The sequence below is a fragment of the Periophthalmus magnuspinnatus genome, chromosome 9 (genome assembly GCF_009829125.3).
Source record: "Periophthalmus magnuspinnatus isolate fPerMag1 chromosome 9, fPerMag1.2.pri, whole genome shotgun sequence".
In the NCBI taxonomy this organism is placed as follows: domain Eukaryota; kingdom Metazoa; phylum Chordata; class Actinopteri; order Gobiiformes; family Gobiidae; genus Periophthalmus; species Periophthalmus magnuspinnatus.
In genome coordinates, this window is record NC_047134.1 from 13,509,451 (window position 1) to 13,528,866 (window position 19,416).

The 19,416-nt window shown below is 38.7% G+C and overlaps 3 protein-coding genes across 3 annotated transcripts; 1 reads left to right on the forward strand and 2 right to left on the reverse strand.

The window, feature by feature from the left end:
• Nucleotides 1-755: 755 nt before the first annotated feature.
• On the reverse strand, nt 756-4,681 carry gal3st1a (galactose-3-O-sulfotransferase 1a). Its single transcript, XM_033972920.2, has 4 exons — nt 4,455-4,681; nt 3,505-3,605; nt 3,268-3,418; nt 756-3,200 (listed from the first exon to the last, which is right to left on the reverse strand). The coding sequence occupies exons 3-4, from the start codon at nt 3,390-3,392 to the stop codon at nt 2,051-2,053; spliced, it is 1,275 nt and encodes a 424-aa protein (XP_033828811.1). The 5' UTR covers nt 3,393-3,418; nt 3,505-3,605; nt 4,455-4,681; the 3' UTR covers nt 756-2,050.
• A 4,405-nt stretch (nt 4,682-9,086) lies between these two features.
• Nucleotides 9,087-15,004, reverse strand: pes (pescadillo). Its single transcript, XM_033971945.2, has 15 exons — nt 14,808-15,004; nt 14,567-14,646; nt 14,283-14,436; nt 14,091-14,200; nt 12,700-12,871; nt 12,489-12,578; nt 12,300-12,416; nt 12,108-12,185; nt 11,873-11,962; nt 11,135-11,265; nt 10,723-10,848; nt 10,431-10,615; nt 9,858-10,003; nt 9,621-9,788; nt 9,087-9,395 (listed from the first exon to the last, which is right to left on the reverse strand). The coding sequence occupies exons 1-15, from the start codon at nt 14,829-14,831 to the stop codon at nt 9,324-9,326; spliced, it is 1,743 nt and encodes a 580-aa protein (XP_033827836.1). The 5' UTR covers nt 14,832-15,004; the 3' UTR covers nt 9,087-9,323.
• Nucleotides 15,005-16,515: 1,511 nt separating this feature from the next.
• p2rx2 (purinergic receptor P2X, ligand-gated ion channel, 2) lies at nt 16,516-18,972 on the forward strand. Its single transcript, XM_033971946.2, has 12 exons — nt 16,516-16,735; nt 17,012-17,147; nt 17,230-17,301; nt 17,408-17,483; nt 17,564-17,660; nt 17,768-17,848; nt 17,908-18,061; nt 18,176-18,306; nt 18,391-18,481; nt 18,568-18,633; nt 18,726-18,803; nt 18,874-18,972. The coding sequence occupies exons 1-12, from the start codon at nt 16,569-16,571 to the stop codon at nt 18,970-18,972; spliced, it is 1,248 nt and encodes a 415-aa protein (XP_033827837.1). The 5' UTR covers nt 16,516-16,568.
• Nucleotides 18,973-19,416: the final 444 nt, after the last annotated feature.

A 19,416-nucleotide genomic window follows, 5' to 3' on the forward strand; every position in this document is an offset into this window, starting at 1 on the left:
GCACTTGGCTTCACCGTGACTCCGGTGGGACACGAGGACAGACTGGTGTCTGCTGTGTCTGAAAATGTTGGCAGCGGACAGTATGAACCCATATAAGTTAAGACCCCACCTCATTACACCTCAGTCACGCTGATAAGACGCTGGAGTTTTTTCAGCGTAAACGTGCCAAATATTGCGCGCGAAATTTTTTCTTCTTTATAGGGGGGCATGATAGAAAATAATTGAGAAGCACTGCTTTAAAGTAACGTTAAATACCAGTAAATTATGATCATGATTTATACATCTTATTTTTCCGTGATGTTATAACTAAATTACATTTTATTAGGCATAGAATGCTAATTGAATTTAATTAAATTTATGATCAATTTACAATATTAAAATGTACACTACGCATGCTTTGTACCTCAAACTACTAATCATTGTGGTTTAATCAAATAACTTTTTGTCCGCCATAAATCCAATATTCAGATGCATGCCGTGTTTGCTCTCTAGGTGGCAGCAATGATCCAATAACAACTATTTTTACTATTTTCATTCTTTATTTCTGGCACATATTACATCCTTTATGCAAAATCTTACCATGCACAACGATTTATTTAATGTAATCTATGACAATACAGAAAATAATCTGCTAGTCCTGTGACTGATCCTTTGAACCACTAGAACCAATGTTGGAATCACATTGAACAGACCAATATTAGTCTATGATTGCAATGAATAACAGTAGACATATCAAATTAAAATAAACAATACATAGAAAATAATTGTTTTATTATCATATAATCCATACATGACAAGATAGCATTGCAAAATAAACTTGCACATTAAGTGACAAAGCTTTACTGTGTTTTGAATAAAAGGTGTAAAATCACTGCCTTTCCAGGCTTCATTACCTGGCTGACAAAAGACAAAAGATTTGTATATAGGTTTAGACACTATAGTGTATAGTATGAATACACGTGAAATAATGATCCGGCATGAAAAGTAGATGATAAATTAATATGAAAACATATCGTCTTGATTACATACTGTATGCAGTGTTGTATACTGTGCTCTATGACACTGAACGTTAAATACATGTGTTTTATGTAATCACTGAAACAAGATAAATCAAGATATTTCTATGGTATTGTTGGGGGGGAAAGCCCTTTCCTCTCATGTTCATTAGTCTGCCTAAGCAAAGAATACACTTGAAGCAGTCATTATGTCCAGAGAAGAATTTACTTATAAAATAGAAACAGGGGCGATGACAGATATTGTTGGTTGGAAGAGGGGTGCTCAGGTCTTCAATGTGGGTGCTCACTTAACACATTCATTTAGATGTCTGTACAATCCCTCAGTCGTCCAGGTATTATCCATAGGATATCCATAGACTGGAAGTACTATGAAAGTGTGGCAAATTTTTGGGAGTGCTATGGGGGTGCAATGACCATTCTAGGGGAGGCTAGTGCCCCTTAAGCCTCCCCCTGGCACTGCCCCTGATTAGAAAGCAATACTTGTACATGCATCAAGCATCCTTCCATAGGGTTGTGTCTTATTCTCATTATTTTGAGCATTTTTATCAGGTAGCCACTCTGTTCTCACATCAGTTCAGTACAATAATTAGCTATAGCAGTAGTGACAACACTCTAAGCAGAGTATTTATCCTAACAGTATTCAGGTTTATTCCAACATAGTGGTATTGTTAGCACACATTCAATAGTGTCACGTCTATTTAGGCCCTTTGGTTTAGAGAATACTATCATAAAGTTTTGAACATTATAGATACTGGTTGAGAGGAATGAACTAAGAAAAACATAATAGTCTACAAACGCATGAGGTAAGCAAATTAAAGCATACCACATCAATTTGTTATATAAGCTTTATGTGTTCATGGTAACAGTTTTATTAAATTATATGCAATAGATTAAGAAAATGTGTCAACCAGTATTAACACTTAAAGTACAACAAATTATTTTAAAATTATAATACAGTTGTCTGAAATTAGATGGATCACGAGGTTTAGTTCTCTCCATTCCTACATTCAGTCAACTGCTCCCTCTAATGTTGTTCACCAGTTTATGATATCTCGAACATGTCCCCACAGTTTAGTGATCCACAGATTAACACCAAGCTCTGTCAAGTACTGTATCTCAGGCGTCAACATTTTTCGACACAATTTTCGATTTGCCTTGTCCACATTGTGTTTCAGGTTGTAACCCATAATGGATTTCTCTCCAATGGGCTGCCAGGGTTGCATGGCTGTCTCATGGATCCTGCCTGCCTCCACAGCCTGGCCATCCTCAATGCAGATCTTTGTCATCTCCTCATTCCTCCTCCTGAGCTCAGCCACATCAAGGGCCATGCGTTGCCGTCCATATGAGTCCACTTTGGTCCAGAAGGTTTTGTTGAAGTGCTGGTAAAGCTTCCAGTCAATGGCGTTCCACTCAAGTGCTTTTGCCCTGAGTTCAGGAGTTAGTTTGGACACAGTGGATCCTTTGCGTGCATTGAGCTTAAAGAAAACCAGGTCATCTATTTCCCAACAGAGGGCATCCTTTAGTAAAATGAGAGACTCTTCAAAATACTCCACTAACATGACCAGATGAAAACGGTCACTGATAAATTTAATTCCTTCTGCTACTTGCGGATCAGTCACTTCTAGCATGTTGTCAAATCCAAAATCAAAAAACAGCAGATTCTTGAGGTAGAAAGAGTTGAAACCATTTGGATCAAAATAGTGAGCAGTGTTGAATAGGAACTCAGACATCTTATCATCACCCAGTATCTTCCAGGTGAAAGGTGCTAATCGCCCAAAGTAATGGAAAGCAGACTCAAAAAGCTCTGCTGGGTCTCTCAAAATAGTGATGTATGAAGTATCCATTGGGAGCACCTTAGAGACCTCAGGTGCATTGAAGCGCATGTGATTGCAAATAATGTTGAAACACATTCCAGGACTATAGTCTTTGACTTGGGAGCGCTCAAAAAAGGAAGGGTAGAAAAAGTCATTTCTGCCATTTGGGAAAGCAAACTTGAGTCGATGCTTCTCTCCAAAGCGGAAAAGTATGTTGAGAAAAGTGCTGCTGGCTGTTTTGTGGGTCTTCATGAACATAATGTCCACTTTGGGAGAGCATGTCTGACTTGTACTTAGCTCAGAGGTATTACTGGTCAATCTGGGATTAAGATGAGATGGGCGATGGGCACAGGAATAAGGCACAGGCATGCTAAAAAAAAAAACATTGTAAAACATGCCTTTCAGCAAAGAGGTAATGGAATACATTGTATTCTTACTCAGGCAAACTGATGTGGACTTGTGGCATAGACAGGCAGTACAGCAGGATCATGCAGCTGGTCAGGAATGTACCCAAGACGAGCCCTTTGCACATAGACCTCCAGTGCTTTACTTTCACCATCATTCTGTCAATTATGTGAAACCCTAAAACTGAATAAAGTAGTGTAATAACAACAGCTCTTAAAATGTTTTTCAGAATCATGTAATGAAAATTATTGTGCTTTTGTTCTCCTCACCTGCTTCATTAAATTATTTATTAGAGTGGAAAGTGATCTTACATTCTCTACAGAGGGAGTAAGACGAGCCACAGGCTGACGCAGCAATCCATGTGTTCAACCTGGAGATATAATGACATAGATTGATCCAATTAGAGTTTTTTTTAGCAAGATGACTTGACTATTTATACTAATCTGGCAATATATAGCTATGTTTTTGAGCAGTCATTTTTAAAGTTTTGTACAATAGGGTTTTGTCATTGTTTATGTATACATGAATACAGGTAGAGAGTTTTCATTAAGTTCTAGTTTGAATGGTTCCCACTAAACAAGAGTTTGTCAGCTGGAGCTGCCCTCTAAGATGCTACTCGAGCTGTCAATCTGTGTCCGCAGTTCTGTGTGCTTTATACTATGGCCAAATAAGTTTCCTTTCTGCATCAGTGTTGTGTTGTACCTTGCCTAAGAAGTGTAAAGTTGTCCTGTGTGAGGTGACGTTAACTGTTTTGTGTTTATTTCTTTGCTGTAACTTAGATTAATGTGTAATATGTACCTTCCTATGTCTGTTAGTGTTTTTCACACAAGTCATCCTGGCCCTAAACGTGGTGTTCTGGCTGACACTCAAGTTGAAGAAAGGAATATATTTGAACAGTGCCTTGCATCTACAACAATCTTAAAAAGGTCTTGGGCATTTAAAAATTTTTTACTAGCAATTTACAGTAGTCAAATTCCATTGTTTGTTTGTTTTGTTTTTTGTCTTATAGCCCTTCACGTTCTTGCATAAGTCACTAGGACAGCAGAGTCACTTTACTCTCCAATGGGATGGTAAATGGGAAAGTAATCGCACATAAGCAAAAAGGCCTTTATTTTTACTATATATTTGTAAAAGTATAAACATTAGACACTATTTATGTAGTAATATGGAATTCAAGTGTAGCTTACCATTTATGTAATCATAGAAAATGTGCACTTACCTCAGGCAATTCCATCAATGTTAATTTAAGTAATCATTGTTGGACCACATTTTCTTCTAAGAAGAATAATACATCCCCATGATTGGGGGATGATTGGGATCCTGCATGAAGGCTGGAGCTGGTTCACTGTCCCCTGCCGGCCGTCTCACATGTCCTGTGTAAGAGAACTCAGTCATCTGGCACGCCTTCTCCTCTTACTTACTCCCGCAGCTTGCATCTCTGGGACTGCCACCTCCTCTTGCAGTTTGCTGAATTAAGCACTGCAGGGAGGCTCTTCCACCCACCTGTGACGTAAAAGACCTCATCAAGGGACACACACTTGTCAGAGCAAGTGTAAAAGGGGGGAGGGATCAGAGTGAGATTGTATAGTCCCTTTCTGTGTCTAAATACAGAGGGCTATTGAGTACAGACAGTGGAGTCCAAGTTGCAAGCTGATAGGAGGGGTGAATACAGCATAAAAGAATGAATGCAAAGGGCTTAAAAACAAAGATGGTAATTGTACCCTTTGATTAATACTGCTCTGTGACAATGTTATAAATGCTTTCTTACCAAACAGTATCCACACAATCAAATAACCAAATATCAGGGGAATAACAAGTGTGTAAGTACATTATCAAAGTGCCTCTAGCATACCACTGCCATATTATCTATATATGAAAAATGGTATGAATTATATTTTATAATAAAGTAACTGTACATGAGCAACACAGGCTTGAGATTCTTGGAGAGCAGGACATTACTGGATTCGTGATGCCCTTCCCACTTGTGATGTTCAGACACGACACTGTGGCTCTTGTTGTTCTGGCTGTGCTGTGCCAGGACAGGAATGGACTGGGTGGGCACACGGAATGCAGATTGGGGGAGAGGAGTCTACTGTTCAAGACTCAATGAAAAGTGGGATGTGTGCAGGCCATGGGTGGATTTGACCGAGAAGGCAAGGCAAGTTTATTTGTATAGCACAATTCGTACACAAAGTAATTCAAAGTGCTTTACAGAATAAGAAAGACATTAAAGTCACACAAATCAATACATAAATAATCACAAATAATCATCATACAATTAACATTAAAACAGAAGAGTACACAATAAAAACCTGTCGAGCCCTGTCTCCCATCTTCAGGCAAACTGTTCCAGGTATTAGCTGCAGAAAACTGAAATGCTGATTCCTCATGTTTAGTCCTGACTCTGGGCACCAGCAGGAGGCCAGTCCCTGAAGTCCTCACTGTGCAAGATGGTTCATATGGCACTACCATTTGCTTTGGTGCTGGGCCATGGAGAGACTTGTTCACAAGCAGAACTGCTTTAAAGTCTATTCTCTGAGCCACAGGAGCCAGAGATCTGAGCACAGGACACATGTGCTCGTACTTCCTGGTTCTAGTCAGGACCAAGCAGCAGTGTTCTGGATGTACTGCAGCTGTCTTAACGCTTGTTTGGAGAGGCCAGTGAGCAGGACATTACAGTCGTCTAACCTACTGGAGACAAACACATGGATAAGTCTCTGTAAGTCTGGCTTTGACAGTAAACCTTTGATTTTTGCAATGTTTTTAGGTGGTACAAAGCTGCAGATGTTACTGATTTGGTGTGACTGTTAAAGTTCAAGTCTGAGTCCATTATTACCCCTAGATTTCTAGCCTGAAGGTTTTAGAGAGAGAGACTGGAGGTGACTGCTGACACTTTCTCTGTTTCTATGGGCCAAAAATGATGACTTCAGTCTTGTCTGAGTTTAGCTGGAGAAAGTTGTTTTGCATCCACACACTGATCTGTTGGATGCCGCGGCAGAGTGAATCCACTGGTTCATATTCACCTGCTGCCAGTGAGACAGATCTGAGTGTCATCTGCATAGTTGTGGTAGGAGACATTATTACTGTGTACTAACTGGTCTAACGGCAGCATGTAGAGATTGAACAACAGGGGTCCCAGGATTGACCCCTGGGGCACTCCACAGGTCATTTTATCTGAGACACATTTTCCAATTTCAACAAAGCACTCCCCGTTTTCTAGATAGGACTTGAACCAGTTTAGCGCTGTACCAGAGATGCCCACCCAGTCCTCTAGTCTCTGTAGAAGAATCCCATGATCCACAGTGTCAAAGGCAGCACTCAGATCTAACAGGATCAAGATTGAGACTTTGCCTGCGTCAGTGTTGTCATTTGTCACCTTGATAAGAGCAGTCTCAGTGCTGTGGTGGGGTTTAAAACCTGACTGGAAAACATCAAAGGAGTTGTTAATTCGCAGAAACTTAATAAGCTGTTGATAAACAACTTTTTCAAGGACTCTGCCTTGAAATGGCAGATTTGAGATTGGTCGGTAATTGTTCAATATCGTGGCATCAAGACTGCTCTTCTTTAGGAGAGGCTTGATAACCGCAGTTTTCAAAGTTCTTGGGAATGTTCCAGATTGAAGTGACATGTTAACTATGTAAGTGAGTGGTGACAGCAAACTGAGGAGCACAGACTTTAGAAATTTAGTGGGTAACACATTGAGGCAGCATGTAGATGAACTCAGGCTGGTGACAATCCCTTGGACAGTTTTGTCAGTTACAGGTGCAAAGTGAGTCAGCTCTAAGTGTCTAGGTGGGTGCTCAGGTGTTACTTGCATCGTGGAATTTATGGCATTTTTAATGCCCTGAACATTGTCATTAAAGAATACTGCAAACTCATTGCACTAGATGTGGAAATTAGTTCCAACAGCAGTAGAGCTGGGGGGTTTGTTAATCTGTTTACTGTTGCAAACAGGACACGAGAGTTGTTACAACTTCCAATAATGTCAGAAAAATACCTTTGCCTTGTTTTACATAGTGTGGTTGTACATATGCATCTTTTTTCTGTAAATCTCATAATGAACCTGGAGCTCTGACTTGCGCCATTCCCCACTCGGCCCTCCGGCACTCCATTTTCTGTGCCCTGACCGAGTCGTCATTCCTCCATGGCGCTTTCTGCTTGGTCACATTTTGGTAAATTGTCACATTTTTCTATAGCGCTTTTCCACCTTCAAGGTGCTCAAAGTGCTTATCTTTAACCATTTTAACCTTCATCGGGGCAATGGTGTCCAAAATATTCAAACCACTCGAAGTCACAGAGTTCAACAAATCATCAGCATTAGAACATGAGGCATTTTCAAAGTGTATCATTTCCATGAACAGTGCACCTGTGTTATCATTTATGTGTCTCCTTCGAACAACTGCAGGACCAGCCGCTGGTTTGGGAATAACAGACAGGTCAAAGAAGACACAGAAATGATCAGACAGAGCAACATCCACCACATTGAAATTTGAAATATTTACTCCTTTTGTGATGAGCAGGTCCAGTGTGTGTCCTCTGTTGTGGGTGGGCTCGCTGACATGAGTCAGACCAAAGGTTTCAAGGACAGAACTAAGCTCTTTAGCATTTCTGTCAAACACATTATCCACATGTACAAATCACCTGTAATGACTAAACAATCAAAGTCTGTGCATACGACTGAAAGCATCTCAGTAAAATCATCTCAGACAAACTCAGACAGTGCTGGGGAGGTTTGTATATGACTAAGTAGAGTATGGAGGGTGACTGTTTTAGCTCAAATTTACAAGAAACATACAAGATGAAACCACCCCTAAATGACAACTTGTAACTAACTAAATTATCTTTAAACAATGCACGCACACACACACACCTCCACCCTTTTTGTTTACTCGTGTTTCAGATTCAAATTTGAAGTTGGGTGGAGTTGATTCCACTAATGCAGTTACTGCATTACTTCTGTTTTTGTCAAGCCATGTTACGGTTAAAAACATAAAATCAAGATTAAAAGAAGAAATAAAATCATTAATTAAAAATGACTTGTTACATAGAGATCTGACATTGAGCACAGCAAGTTTCAGATTAGTTTCAGTAGGGCTGGATCTTATCTTCTTACAGAGAATGTGAACTAAATTTCTCTGATTGGACAGTCTAACTGTCCTTCTGTTAATCAGTCTACATGGCGTAACTGTAGATATAGCTCCATCACAGGGCCTCAGCATGATATTTTTATCATGACTGTATGTCCTGAAACAGCAGAGGCCCTGTGTGTCCTAGCTCTTGGTGATAACAGCTCTGGGAGGGAAGGGCAAGCAGGGGGGAGTTTGGATGAGGGACCAGGTGAGGGCAGAGGAGGCGGAGCTGGGGAGAGTTTGGGTGAAAGACGAGGGGATATAGCTGGGTACAGGAAAGAGTTCAGAATAGTTGATGCCAGAACTCTCGATCGCTCTATATTAAGTGTGAGGGGAGCCATCTTAATTCCTGATCTGATGAGGCTTTCTAGATGGTTGGGAAGGGCCATGGGTCAAGGTGGGGAGGAAAAGGAGAGTGAGGAGTCCCTAGAGGAAGTAGATGTAGCAAAGGGGACCCAGGGCTGGTCTGTGGGCAGGGGAGGTGATAGGGGTGCTGCTAGGACTGAAACCTCGGTTGGGGCTGTCACAGACAGGTTCAAGGCCTGTGTCGAGGGCCCTGGGGAAAGTGACGCTGGAGATGAATCCTTCACTTGGGAAGGTGGTGGTTCTGCTGACTGTTCAGCACCACCACCCCACCCCCACCCAGAGAACAAGAGTAATCAAAGGACAGGGAGCTTGTACATCTGTCATACCATGTTGTGAGAACAAATCACAGAAAAAATGCCAAGCTCTGTCCTTATTTTATTTATAAAAGTCAAACATAATGAAAGGGTTAAAAGTTAGTTTATATAAACTGCCCAAGGTAGCAGACATTTGAATAAGAGAATTTAATATTTTAATTGTTTACTGGTGACTTTTATAAACCATTTTTACAATACAACTTGACTAAGCACATACCATTAATCTAAACAAGCCTGTGCGAACATGTTTATATCCAGCGTAATGTGTACCTAGCAAGTTTATTTTCTCGCTTTCTTCTTTGCCTTTTCAGCATCATCATGAGCCTTTCTCTTGGCTGCCAACTTGTTTGCCTGCAAAAGTAGAGTGGATTTGGTTATTCGCCGGCATCCATCCATTGAACTGCAAATATTGAAACTGAGATACCAGCACATCCTTATGCAGTTAAAAATATTAAGAAATGCTAACAGAGGTGAAAAGGTTGCAAAGTTTAAAATGTTTGCTTATCTCACCAAGGGGTTTTGTGTGAATCATATCAGTATAACCCTATAGTAAATCATTAACAAAAATCAACAAACCTCTCTGACTTTTCTTTTCTTTCCAAACATGATTTTATCATAGAGGTATTTTTCCTTTTTCTTCATCATCATGATGGCCAGACGTTTCTCCTCTGCCTTTTCCTCTTGCTCCAAGCGTGCCGGATTTTCAACCTTCATTTTTCCAGGGGTCACTTTCACCTGTAATGACTTCATGGAGACAACCAACCAATAAGGATTACATATTTTTTATCCATGCATTTAGTGAAACTGTATTACTTTGCCCTTGGATCTCTGCTCTTCCAGTTTCTTTAGGTTCTCTTCTTCCTCCTCATCTTCTTCCTCCTCCTCCTCGTCATTGTCCTCCTCCTCCTCTTCTGCTTCTTCATTGCTGTCCTCATCTTCGTTCTCTTCATCTTCAGTCACTACAGAAGTATTACCAATATAAACATCTAAGTAGCTAAAAAGCTTAGCATTACACTGCATCTTGGTAAAAGCAAAGAAGTTGTGTAAATAGTGGGTCCTGGGGTTTGTATATTGTGATGCGCTTACAGGCTAACAGAAATGAGATCCAGAATGCATGTGGACCTTTATACCATTCCACACGTACAAGAACGAGCACCTGCCCATGTGAGCCCCATCCCCTCTGCACCAGAGCAACACACTCACAGCCACAGCATACACAGTACATCTATTCACCAGGCCTGTCTAGAAGCCCATCAATGTTAACAAAAAAAAAAAAAAAAAGGCACCGTTGCTATAGCAATTAACAATTTAAAACAGATCGTATTTGAACTGGTGAAAACTCCTCAAAATGTCGCCAATAAACAGGAAGTTGAAACCCATTAATACCTGATTTGTGTCCTTGTTGCATAGCTACAATCTTTAGCTTCTCTGGAGGCACATAATCCCCTTCCTTCTCCTCCACAAAAGGAGAGAGATGTGGTGGTAGGGTCACACCAATGAAGTAGTCCTCTACTGGCAACAGGATCTTTGCATTGACACAATCATACACCCACTGTGGTTGGATGTAGAATCTGTAAAAAAGATAATAACACCCAATAAATGACAACTTTTTGAAAATAAAAATGGGGTAGCTTTCTACATCTATTAGAAAGAACTGTTTGCAGCATGTAGAAAATACCTGTTGATATATTGGTTATCAACACTTGGTCTGTCAACGATTTGATGCGTTATGGTTTCATCTGTCACTTCATATGTACTTCCAATGCAAACTGATTTGTCCCAAGAAACTTCACCCCCAAAAGATCTGAAAGGGAGAGCGATTATACAGCAGCTATTATATAAAAACTAGGGATTTGTCTGAATTAGGTTACATGGCTATATTGACAAATAATCACTTTTCACACCATGTACACTTAGTAAAAGTGGTGTCATTTGGCTAATCAAGAAGACTTCAACCAAGACTAAATCTGTACACAGATAAACCAGTAAAACAAGGCCGGATTTTAAAACAGTGTAGAAATATGAAGTTATATGCATGTAAAAATTGAAAATAATGCCAATAATGTACTCCTTGAGCTGCTATGACTCACCTGATGACAAATGCCAAGGACTCTCTGGGGACCTCTCTATTGAGGAAGAATTTCAAGCCTTCAAACAGTTTTTTTGCCTTTTCTTCCTGTTTGAGTTCCTTTTCCCTGGCCTCCATATTTTCCATGTCTTCCTAAAATAAAGAAAATAAGCATGACCACAATGGTGTAAGTTAAAATTGTATAGCCCATTAAAAAGGCACTGTACTGTGTAGAAAATTGCTTAATATTCTACAAGATAATAATTTGAAATGTGCTTTGTAACTGTTCTATGTCCACGCTATATAAACAGAAATGCAAGTGAGAATGTTCACTTTTATTACCCAATTACTGATCAATTACTGAATGATAAGTACTGTTTTGACTTGAACTTAGTCAAACACAAGAGCTTGTATTCAGTCACTTAACTACGGTGTGATTTTTATGTATTTATTTTTGTTTTGGCAAAAAAGCCAACAGATACTTTAATTAGATATATTGTGAGTATATGAATTCCAGAAAAGTGAGTACTTATTTTAGGCTTAAATCTGTAGGGTAAAACAAGTTTCCCAGGGTGAGAAACAACAGGGTGTTTCTTACCCTGGGAAGTTTGGTCTTAGCAACCAAACATGGAGCAACAATCCCTTGTCTCACACTTCTAAAAAAAGGTACGACTTGGGCTTACAACATTACAAAACTGAGGTCAACAAGTAGGTTTTGTTTTTCATTTTTTACAAGGTGTTTGCAAATAAGTTCTCTTGCCCCTTCAGTAGGAAACTGGTCCAGTTGAGCCTCTTCCTCCTCAACTGAAGACACCACTCGAGCTAGACTGGCACTTAGGGCAGACAGTTTCTTCATGCAAAGAAAGAAAAACACACATATACAAGTATGACTTGATATTTGTTCCAAAAATATTAATAACAACATTTATCCACATAACCAACAAACCCAGTGTCTCAAATCTATTTTGCAATTACTTTCTTTTTTTTTTTTTTACCTCCAAGTAGCTTTCGGAACTCATGGCATAGTCCTCCTCATTCTGTTCATTTATCTCTGACTCAGATTTACTGTCCAACTGCAAAATGGTTTCATTGAAGCATAAATCAGCATTAATTGGATAGGCTACATTGCCCTTAGTTGGGTATGTTAAATTTTGTGAAAATTATTAAATACTGCTTAAGCAACTCACCTTTGGTGGATAAACCAAATTAAGAGACTGATACAGCCTGAAGTTGACAAAGCCCAGGAGAGTGGTGTAGAGCTCTGTGAAAGTTGCCATCACTCTGTAGTCAACATCTGTGGGGTGCTATAAACAAAGGTTATCTTGGGTTATTCACCCTTTGGAGAATTCAGGATAAATTAATGAGTGTGTACTTACGTCATGAGAGAACTGATACGGCACCAACCATGTAATGAGCTGCCCCATCACCTCTGCTTGATAATATATTCCTTTGATAGAAAGGAAAACCTGTTGTTGGAACAGAAACAAAGATCATTAGGTCTATCAATAAATTGTCTAATAAACTTTAAACCAAGAAATAGTGAATATAAGTATAATATAAAATTCTTGGGGCATGTTGGCTTATCACCTTTTTGAGGCAACGAGATGCGATCACATAGTTCATCCACTCCACAGTAAGCCTCCGGCACAGCTGAATGGTTTGTACATGACACTTTCCAGTTCGTGCAAACGTAGAAAAAAGGAAGCACATGCAGAGTGCGTCATCAATATCACGGAGGGCATCAATAAAGGTGGGGAACCTGCACACAAAAAAAAAAAATAATTCAAGAAAATCTGTAGACAAAGGAAAGCGACTGAGAAATAAAACTAAATATAAACTAAGTATACTGTCAAAGCCAGACTTAGACTTATCCATGCATTTGTCTCCAGTAGGTTAGACTACTGTAGCGGCCTGCTCACTGGCCTCTCCAAACCTGAGTTAACACAGCTGCAGTATTTATTTATTTATTTATTTGATAGGGACAATGCACATTAATGAACATCTGTTGTAAACAAATGTAAATATGCCGGATTATAGCTACAGAGCTAATTTACATCCGCAGTCCCCAGGCAGGTAAAAAGTACAACAAATACATCACATTAGTACAATATACAAGAGTTAAAAAGTGAGAAGTAGAGTACATCCGGAACGCTGCTGCTCAGGTCCTGACTAGAACCAGGAAGTATGAGCACATAAGTCCTGTGCTCAGGTCTCTGCACTGGCTTCTGTAGCTCAAAGAATAGGTTTTAAAGCAGCCCTGCATGTGTACAAGTCTCTCCATGGCCTAGCACCAAAGCACACCGACATGTTAGTGCCATATAAACCATCTCGCACTATGAGAACTTCAGGGACAGGCCTCCTTTTGGTGCCCAGAGTCAGGACTAAACATGGGGAATCATCATTTCAGTTTTCTGCAGCCAATACCTGGAACAGTCTTCCTGAAGATGTGAGACAGGCCTCTACTTTGACAATGTTTAAATCCAGACAAAACAGTTCTGTTTAGCTGTGCATACAACTGAAAGGTTTGTATTCTGCACTCTTCTGTTTTAATGTTAATTTTATGATGATTATTTGTGATTATTTATGTTTTGATTTGTGTGATTTTAATGTCCTTCTTATTCTGTAAAGCACTTTGAGTTACTTTGTGTACGAATTGTGCTATACAAACTTACCTTGCCTATACATGGGGTATTCTTGATAGAGCAACAAAACATTTTCAGCAGCACTTTTGGAGAAGAACTCTTGAAAGATTTTCTCAATTTGAAAAGCATAACTAAGCATATATCAAATTTAAGTCTAGTCTTCATAGAACTTAGCAAAACAAGGTTGACTTTTTTAGTTGACAGAATTTAATCTTTTGGGTATGCACCCTACCTGGACATACACAGATACAGCTTGATGCACATTTTATTGGACCAAGCCGCATCAGTGTAATTTTAAGTCAGTGCCTGTTAGTAGTTTTTAATTATGACACTCACCTTTCTCTGATGATGTGGTCCAATTTGTAGGTTGGTTTATTCTCCTTTAACCTTTCCACATCTGACCATTCTATTTTTGCATATGCCTTCTTTAGTTTTCGAACAAACACCTGAGGAACAAGAACATTTTGATAAGATCACAACTACTAAACTGATAGTAGATATAAATAAAAGTTTACAGTTAATAATTACCTTATATTCTCTGAACTTCCCAACAATGGGCTCGTGAAGCAGAAAGCGGATGTCTTTAAGCAGATAGAATGTCCTAGGAGCAGTTGAACCTTTGTTCACCTTCTTTTTGTGTTTGGGTTCATGTGGGTATATCCCTTTGAGGATACATAACCGTCTGCAACGTAAAAGACACAAAACATGTATTCTCAGGTGTTGACAAAACAGCAAAGGAAATGCACTTTTAGCTTGGTGACGTGAGAGATGCATTTAATCGTACCGCCTGACATTGATTTAGGCTACTATACCTGAAATCTGGGAGGCTCAGCTGAAGCTTCTTGCGAGCTTTATTTCTCGTAATGTAGTTTGTGGCAGACCCCCTCTCGAACTAAAACATAAACATAATTTGCATTTAAAACGAATACATTGAAACAAAAGAGCGCTCTAAGCCACATAAGCACAAATGTTAGGAGAGGAAAAAGCTTTAGCCACTACAACCACGCTAAGCTAAGCTACCAAGTAAAAACATTAACAAACGTTTTGGGTTACCTTTTTCTTTTGAAGGCCTCCCATTTAGAAACCTATATATACTGCGACTATTATGCTACAATATACAATCTTATCCCAACATCTAATCAAAATATATAATGGCTAATTGACTGTTAATTCCGGAAAGCTGCTTGCTGCCAACACATTCCCCAGCGCACGTGTAGACTAACGTGACCAAACAGTCAGGACCCCTGTCTAAGGCTGCCCTCCTTTCGCCTGTATTAAAAAACCCGTCTGTTTTGAAATCATGGATTTGCGTTCTTTGGATAATTATTTCCATAATTTTAAAAACAGCACTTTGTGATTTGATGGCATAACTACTGCCTTCAAGTTAGAAAATGCGTGATTCGAATCCCACTGTAAATTCGTTCAGTTTTGTTTATTGGTTTATTTTAACAGGGACCATGTAAAAACACATTAATCTCAAAGAAGAGATGCTTTACACCAGATTTAGCTAAAACTAATTAACAGGTTAACAAACAATTAAAATGCATCCAAGTATCCATCCATTTACAATCAAACTGTGCACTCTCCCATTCTTTCACTTAAAAACATCACACTCCACATTTAAAATTAAAATTACTCAACTATTATGTGAAAAATTACCATGTAAACTACCACATGGAAATCAGTGTTGACAATGCTACCTCTCTAACCCATTGTGGCCCGTGTGTCAAAAAGTTTGCCCACTCCTGCCAGACTTTTTTGCTGATGGTCACATAAAGGGTGTGTTTCAAATTTCATTACACTACGACAAACAAAACAAAAAAATCCTACTCCATTACAACTGTACAGGGGTTGCTGGAGAGCTATTTTTAAAGATAGTTTAAGTTGCATATCATTATGTCCAAGTCATTAAAATACAAACACCACATTGGGCTTGTTTGAATTTGAAAATGTTTGCAAAGATTCAAGGGATTTTTTACTTTCAAAATGGCCACTTCCTTAAGAGCCACACCCTGAGACTTATACAAATAATAAAAATAATCTTTTTTTCTCTCCTAAATGTTTTAACGATAAGAGTTAGAATGATGGTACTTTGTCACATTGTTCCCCATTATGAAGAGCATCTCTGTAAATTCTTTCACAAGTCCAAGACAAATAGATTGGCTTTTATGAAATATTAAAAAATGAGACTTGAAGGGGGCGCTACAGAGCCATCTTAAATCTTAATTTGAATGTCATTAGTCCAGCTCAGAAATGTACACGCGCTTTATTAAAATCTGACGATAGATTTGAATGGACACATAAAAAAAATAAAAAAAAACATTTTGTTGAAAAATCACCATCACCACGCCTGACATTTTATTTAAGATGTAATTTATAACCTTTTTGGCCAAGTTTGAAGTGTGTTTGATGAAAACTGTTGGAGGGAATGTCAACAGACTATGATGAGTGATTTTGTCAATCCTGGGTTAGATCCAATATGGCTGACTTCCTGTAGGGTTTATTATTTATTCATTGATTCGTCCTCCTTGCACATACATGCTTAGCTCTAATTTATATACTATGTTAAACAGTGCAGTCAGTGATGAGTGCAGTCCATAAGCAAGACTACTATAATGGAATAATCGCTGTTCTGGGATTTGGGAAGGATAGAGAAAATGTGAACCTACCCCACCCCCCCTCTGTGTCTGTGGGATAGTGATGCTGAGGAGAGATGTGCTCACTGTAAAACTGAGCTGCTGGTGTACATGAGGACAAGAGACAGAGGAAGAATGAAAAAAGTGGATACAAAGTGAAGAAGCCTTGTCGCTCAACATGTGTGAAGCTATTCACAATTTTTCAATGGGGCTTCGGGAGCTTATTAAGGACTATTTTTTAGGTTTCTGGGACTATGAGACCCCAAAAGTTATGGTGGTTAAAAACAATACTCTTGGAGTTATTTACAGAGGTGTTCAGTTTCTTGTCATCACATATTTTATCTGGTAAGTCTGAAAGCATTTATCAGCTCTGATTGTGATACTAGTTTTAAAATGTAAAACTTGGGTTTGTGGGCTCTGAAAATGGAAGTGGCATGATGGTGCATACTACAGTCATTAATCATTTGATTAACCAACTAATTGTTTATGCTCACATGTTTGGTTATGTAATTTTATTCTAGGATTCAGCAAAACAAGCCAAACAACTGCTGTGTAATGTCAAATAGAACATTTATTTCTATGCAAAAATAAAGTCTCTTGAGGCTACTGTTTATGCCATAGGTATGTTTTTATAAGCCAGAAAGCCTATCAAGAGATTGAAACTCATCCAGAGAGTTCTGTTTACACTACGATGAAGGGCATCGCAGTTCATGGTGACAACATTCTGGACACTGCAGAGTATGCCCGACCATCTGAAGTTAGTTTATGTATCTGCTCTTACTTATGATGTCACAATCATTTAAGCTACATCATCATCTAAGTATATTTGTTGGATTCAGGGTGGGGATGTAATCAGTACAATACTGAGAAGAGAAGTCACATATGATCAACAGCAAGGAACCTGCGCAGAGGTGAAAGTCTTACAAATTATCTCTTTAAATTGACCACTGGCTCTATGCTGAGACCATGTAATTAAATAAAGAATATCAGTTACACCTAAGTGTTTCTTCCTTTTAGTATCACCAGGTTAACAATGCCAACTGCACATCAGATTCAGACTGCGTGGAGGGAGAAGTCAACTTTAATGGCCATGGTACAGCTTTAATAATGCATTTGATACATTATATACTTCAATTATATATTTATATAATATACTTTTGCTTTGTTTGGTAGGTAGAAGGACAGGGAGATGTGTGTGGTACTATAACAACACATTTAAAACCTGTGAAATCCAGAGCTGGTGTCCTGTTGAAGATTATGCAGCAGTGCGGTAAGTGCAGTCAGTTTTAATAGTCTGATAACAGACCTAAATTGTTGCAGGGCTGATGCAGATATGATCTTGCCATGAAACAAGATCTTCTTTGGTATCCTCCACAGTGAACCAGCGTTAGTGGAGGCCATCAATTTTACTGTATTTATCAGGAACTCCATCCACTTCCCTAAATTCAAAGTACTAAGGTATGCTCACGTATAATTGGTATTCTGTTCTTGAAATAAATATATAAAATATTTGCCAGAGGGAATATAAAATATGCTCCAAACAAGCGCATGCTGCGCAGATACCTGAATAAGTGCCATTATGATGAAGAGAAAGAGCCCTATTGTCCAAACTTCAGACTGGGATACATTGCTAATAAGGCAAGGGAGAATTTTAACGAGCTGTGCCAAACAGTAAGTGCAATTGTCAAGTGTCTTATGGCACGATAAAGTTATGAGCAAAAAATGTCATAAATATTTTGAAAATATAAACAGTTTTTTTAAAAAATTCCACTATTTTCTGATCAGGGTGGAGTGATTGGCGTGGTCATTAACTGGCACTGTGACCTAGACGTGGATGCATCAAACTGTAAACCCACATACTCTTTTCGCCGTCTTGATATGAGGAAAGATTTATCAAATTCAGGCTATTACTACAGGTGAAATATGAACACTTATAAGTTCAATGCACAAACATTTGTATGGATATGGATATCCCACAACCATATCTTTATATTTTATAGGTTTGGCAAATATTACAGCAAGGATGGAGTAGAGTCTAGGACACTTATCAAGGCTTTTGGTATCCGCCTGGATGTCATAGTTCACGGACATGTAAGAATTAATTATCTTTAATTATTTAAACCATTTGAAATATGGTATTAAGGGGACATGCTAAAAGGGCACTTTCTTTCTTGCAGGCTGGGAAATTTAGTCTTGTTCCAACAATCATCAGTATAGTGACAGCAATGACATCTGTTGGGATTGTAAGCTTACTACCATCTCTTTAAACATGTGCGCTCACAGTATGTTGTGACTTATTTTACAATAAAAGTGTTGCTTTGTTGTCTTCTTTTAGTGCTCAATTATTTGTGACTGGATCATGCTTACATTTATTGACAAGAATGAAGTCTACAGTGAAAAAAAATTTGATGAAGTGAGTAAAAGCACACAAAACTAAATATAACACATCAATTTAGCTTAATGAAATCTTTTTGTGATTTTAGGTTGCCAAAGAACCCATGCAACATATTTCCACAGGGTTTGGATACATCGTCGACTATGGCTCTACACACTCAGACCTGTCAGATGGTGTCCCGCTGTAGCAGTAGTAACACTTTCCTCTGCCCTTTTGGAACTGCGTCCTCTTTGAGAAGAGTATGGATTCAAATGGAGCTACCTGAAACTAGCTGTCTGTCATCCAAATACACAGACAATATATAATCATCTTTGCTGATCTAGTTTAGTTGTAGCATTTATTCCCAAACATATCTTGTAACAGGGAATGTACAACACAAGCCATACTATACAGTGTAATACTGCCTTATAGTGCTTATTTATATTTATATTGTGAACCATTAAAATTAGTTTTAATGTTTATTAAGCATTTAGTTTAAGTGAGTTAACCAAATCTAGAGCCAAAGATGACATAAAACCTTTATTAAAAATTTCATATATCTAGGTCAATTTTAACTCAATTCAGAAAATAATGGTGAAACCCGTCAAACTGTGTTTTCATTGGGATACACTGGTGGAACAGAGGAGCAGGC

Excerpts from the sequence above, each read along its gene's own strand:
- gal3st1a (XM_033972920.2), bottom strand. The coding sequence starts at position 3,392 with ATGATGGTGAAAGTAAAGCACTGGAGGTCTATGTGCAAAGGGCTCGTC. Across the intron at positions 3,201-3,267 it reads GTCCACATCAGTTTGCCTGA|CATGCCTGTGCCTTATTCCT; the intron begins GTAAGAATACAA and ends TTTTTTTTTTAG.
- pes (XM_033971945.2), bottom strand. The coding sequence starts at position 14,831 with ATGGGAGGCCTTCAAAAGAAAAAG. Across the intron at positions 10,616-10,722 it reads GATAACCAATATATCAACAG|ATTCTACATCCAACCACAGT; the intron begins GTATTTTCTACA and ends TCTTTTTTACAG. Across the intron at positions 10,004-10,430 it reads GCAACAAGGACACAAATCAG|TGACTGAAGATGAAGAGAAC; the intron begins GTATTAATGGGT and ends ATACTTCTGTAG.
- p2rx2 (XM_033971946.2), top strand. The coding sequence starts at position 16,569 with ATGTGTGAAGCTATTCACAATTTTTCAATGGGGCTTCGGGAGCTTATT. Across the intron at positions 17,148-17,229 it reads AGTATGCCCGACCATCTGAA|GGTGGGGATGTAATCAGTAC; the intron begins GTTAGTTTATGT and ends TGTTGGATTCAG. Across the intron at positions 18,804-18,873 it reads GTGAAAAAAAATTTGATGAA|GTTGCCAAAGAACCCATGCA; the intron begins GTGAGTAAAAGC and ends TTGTGATTTTAG.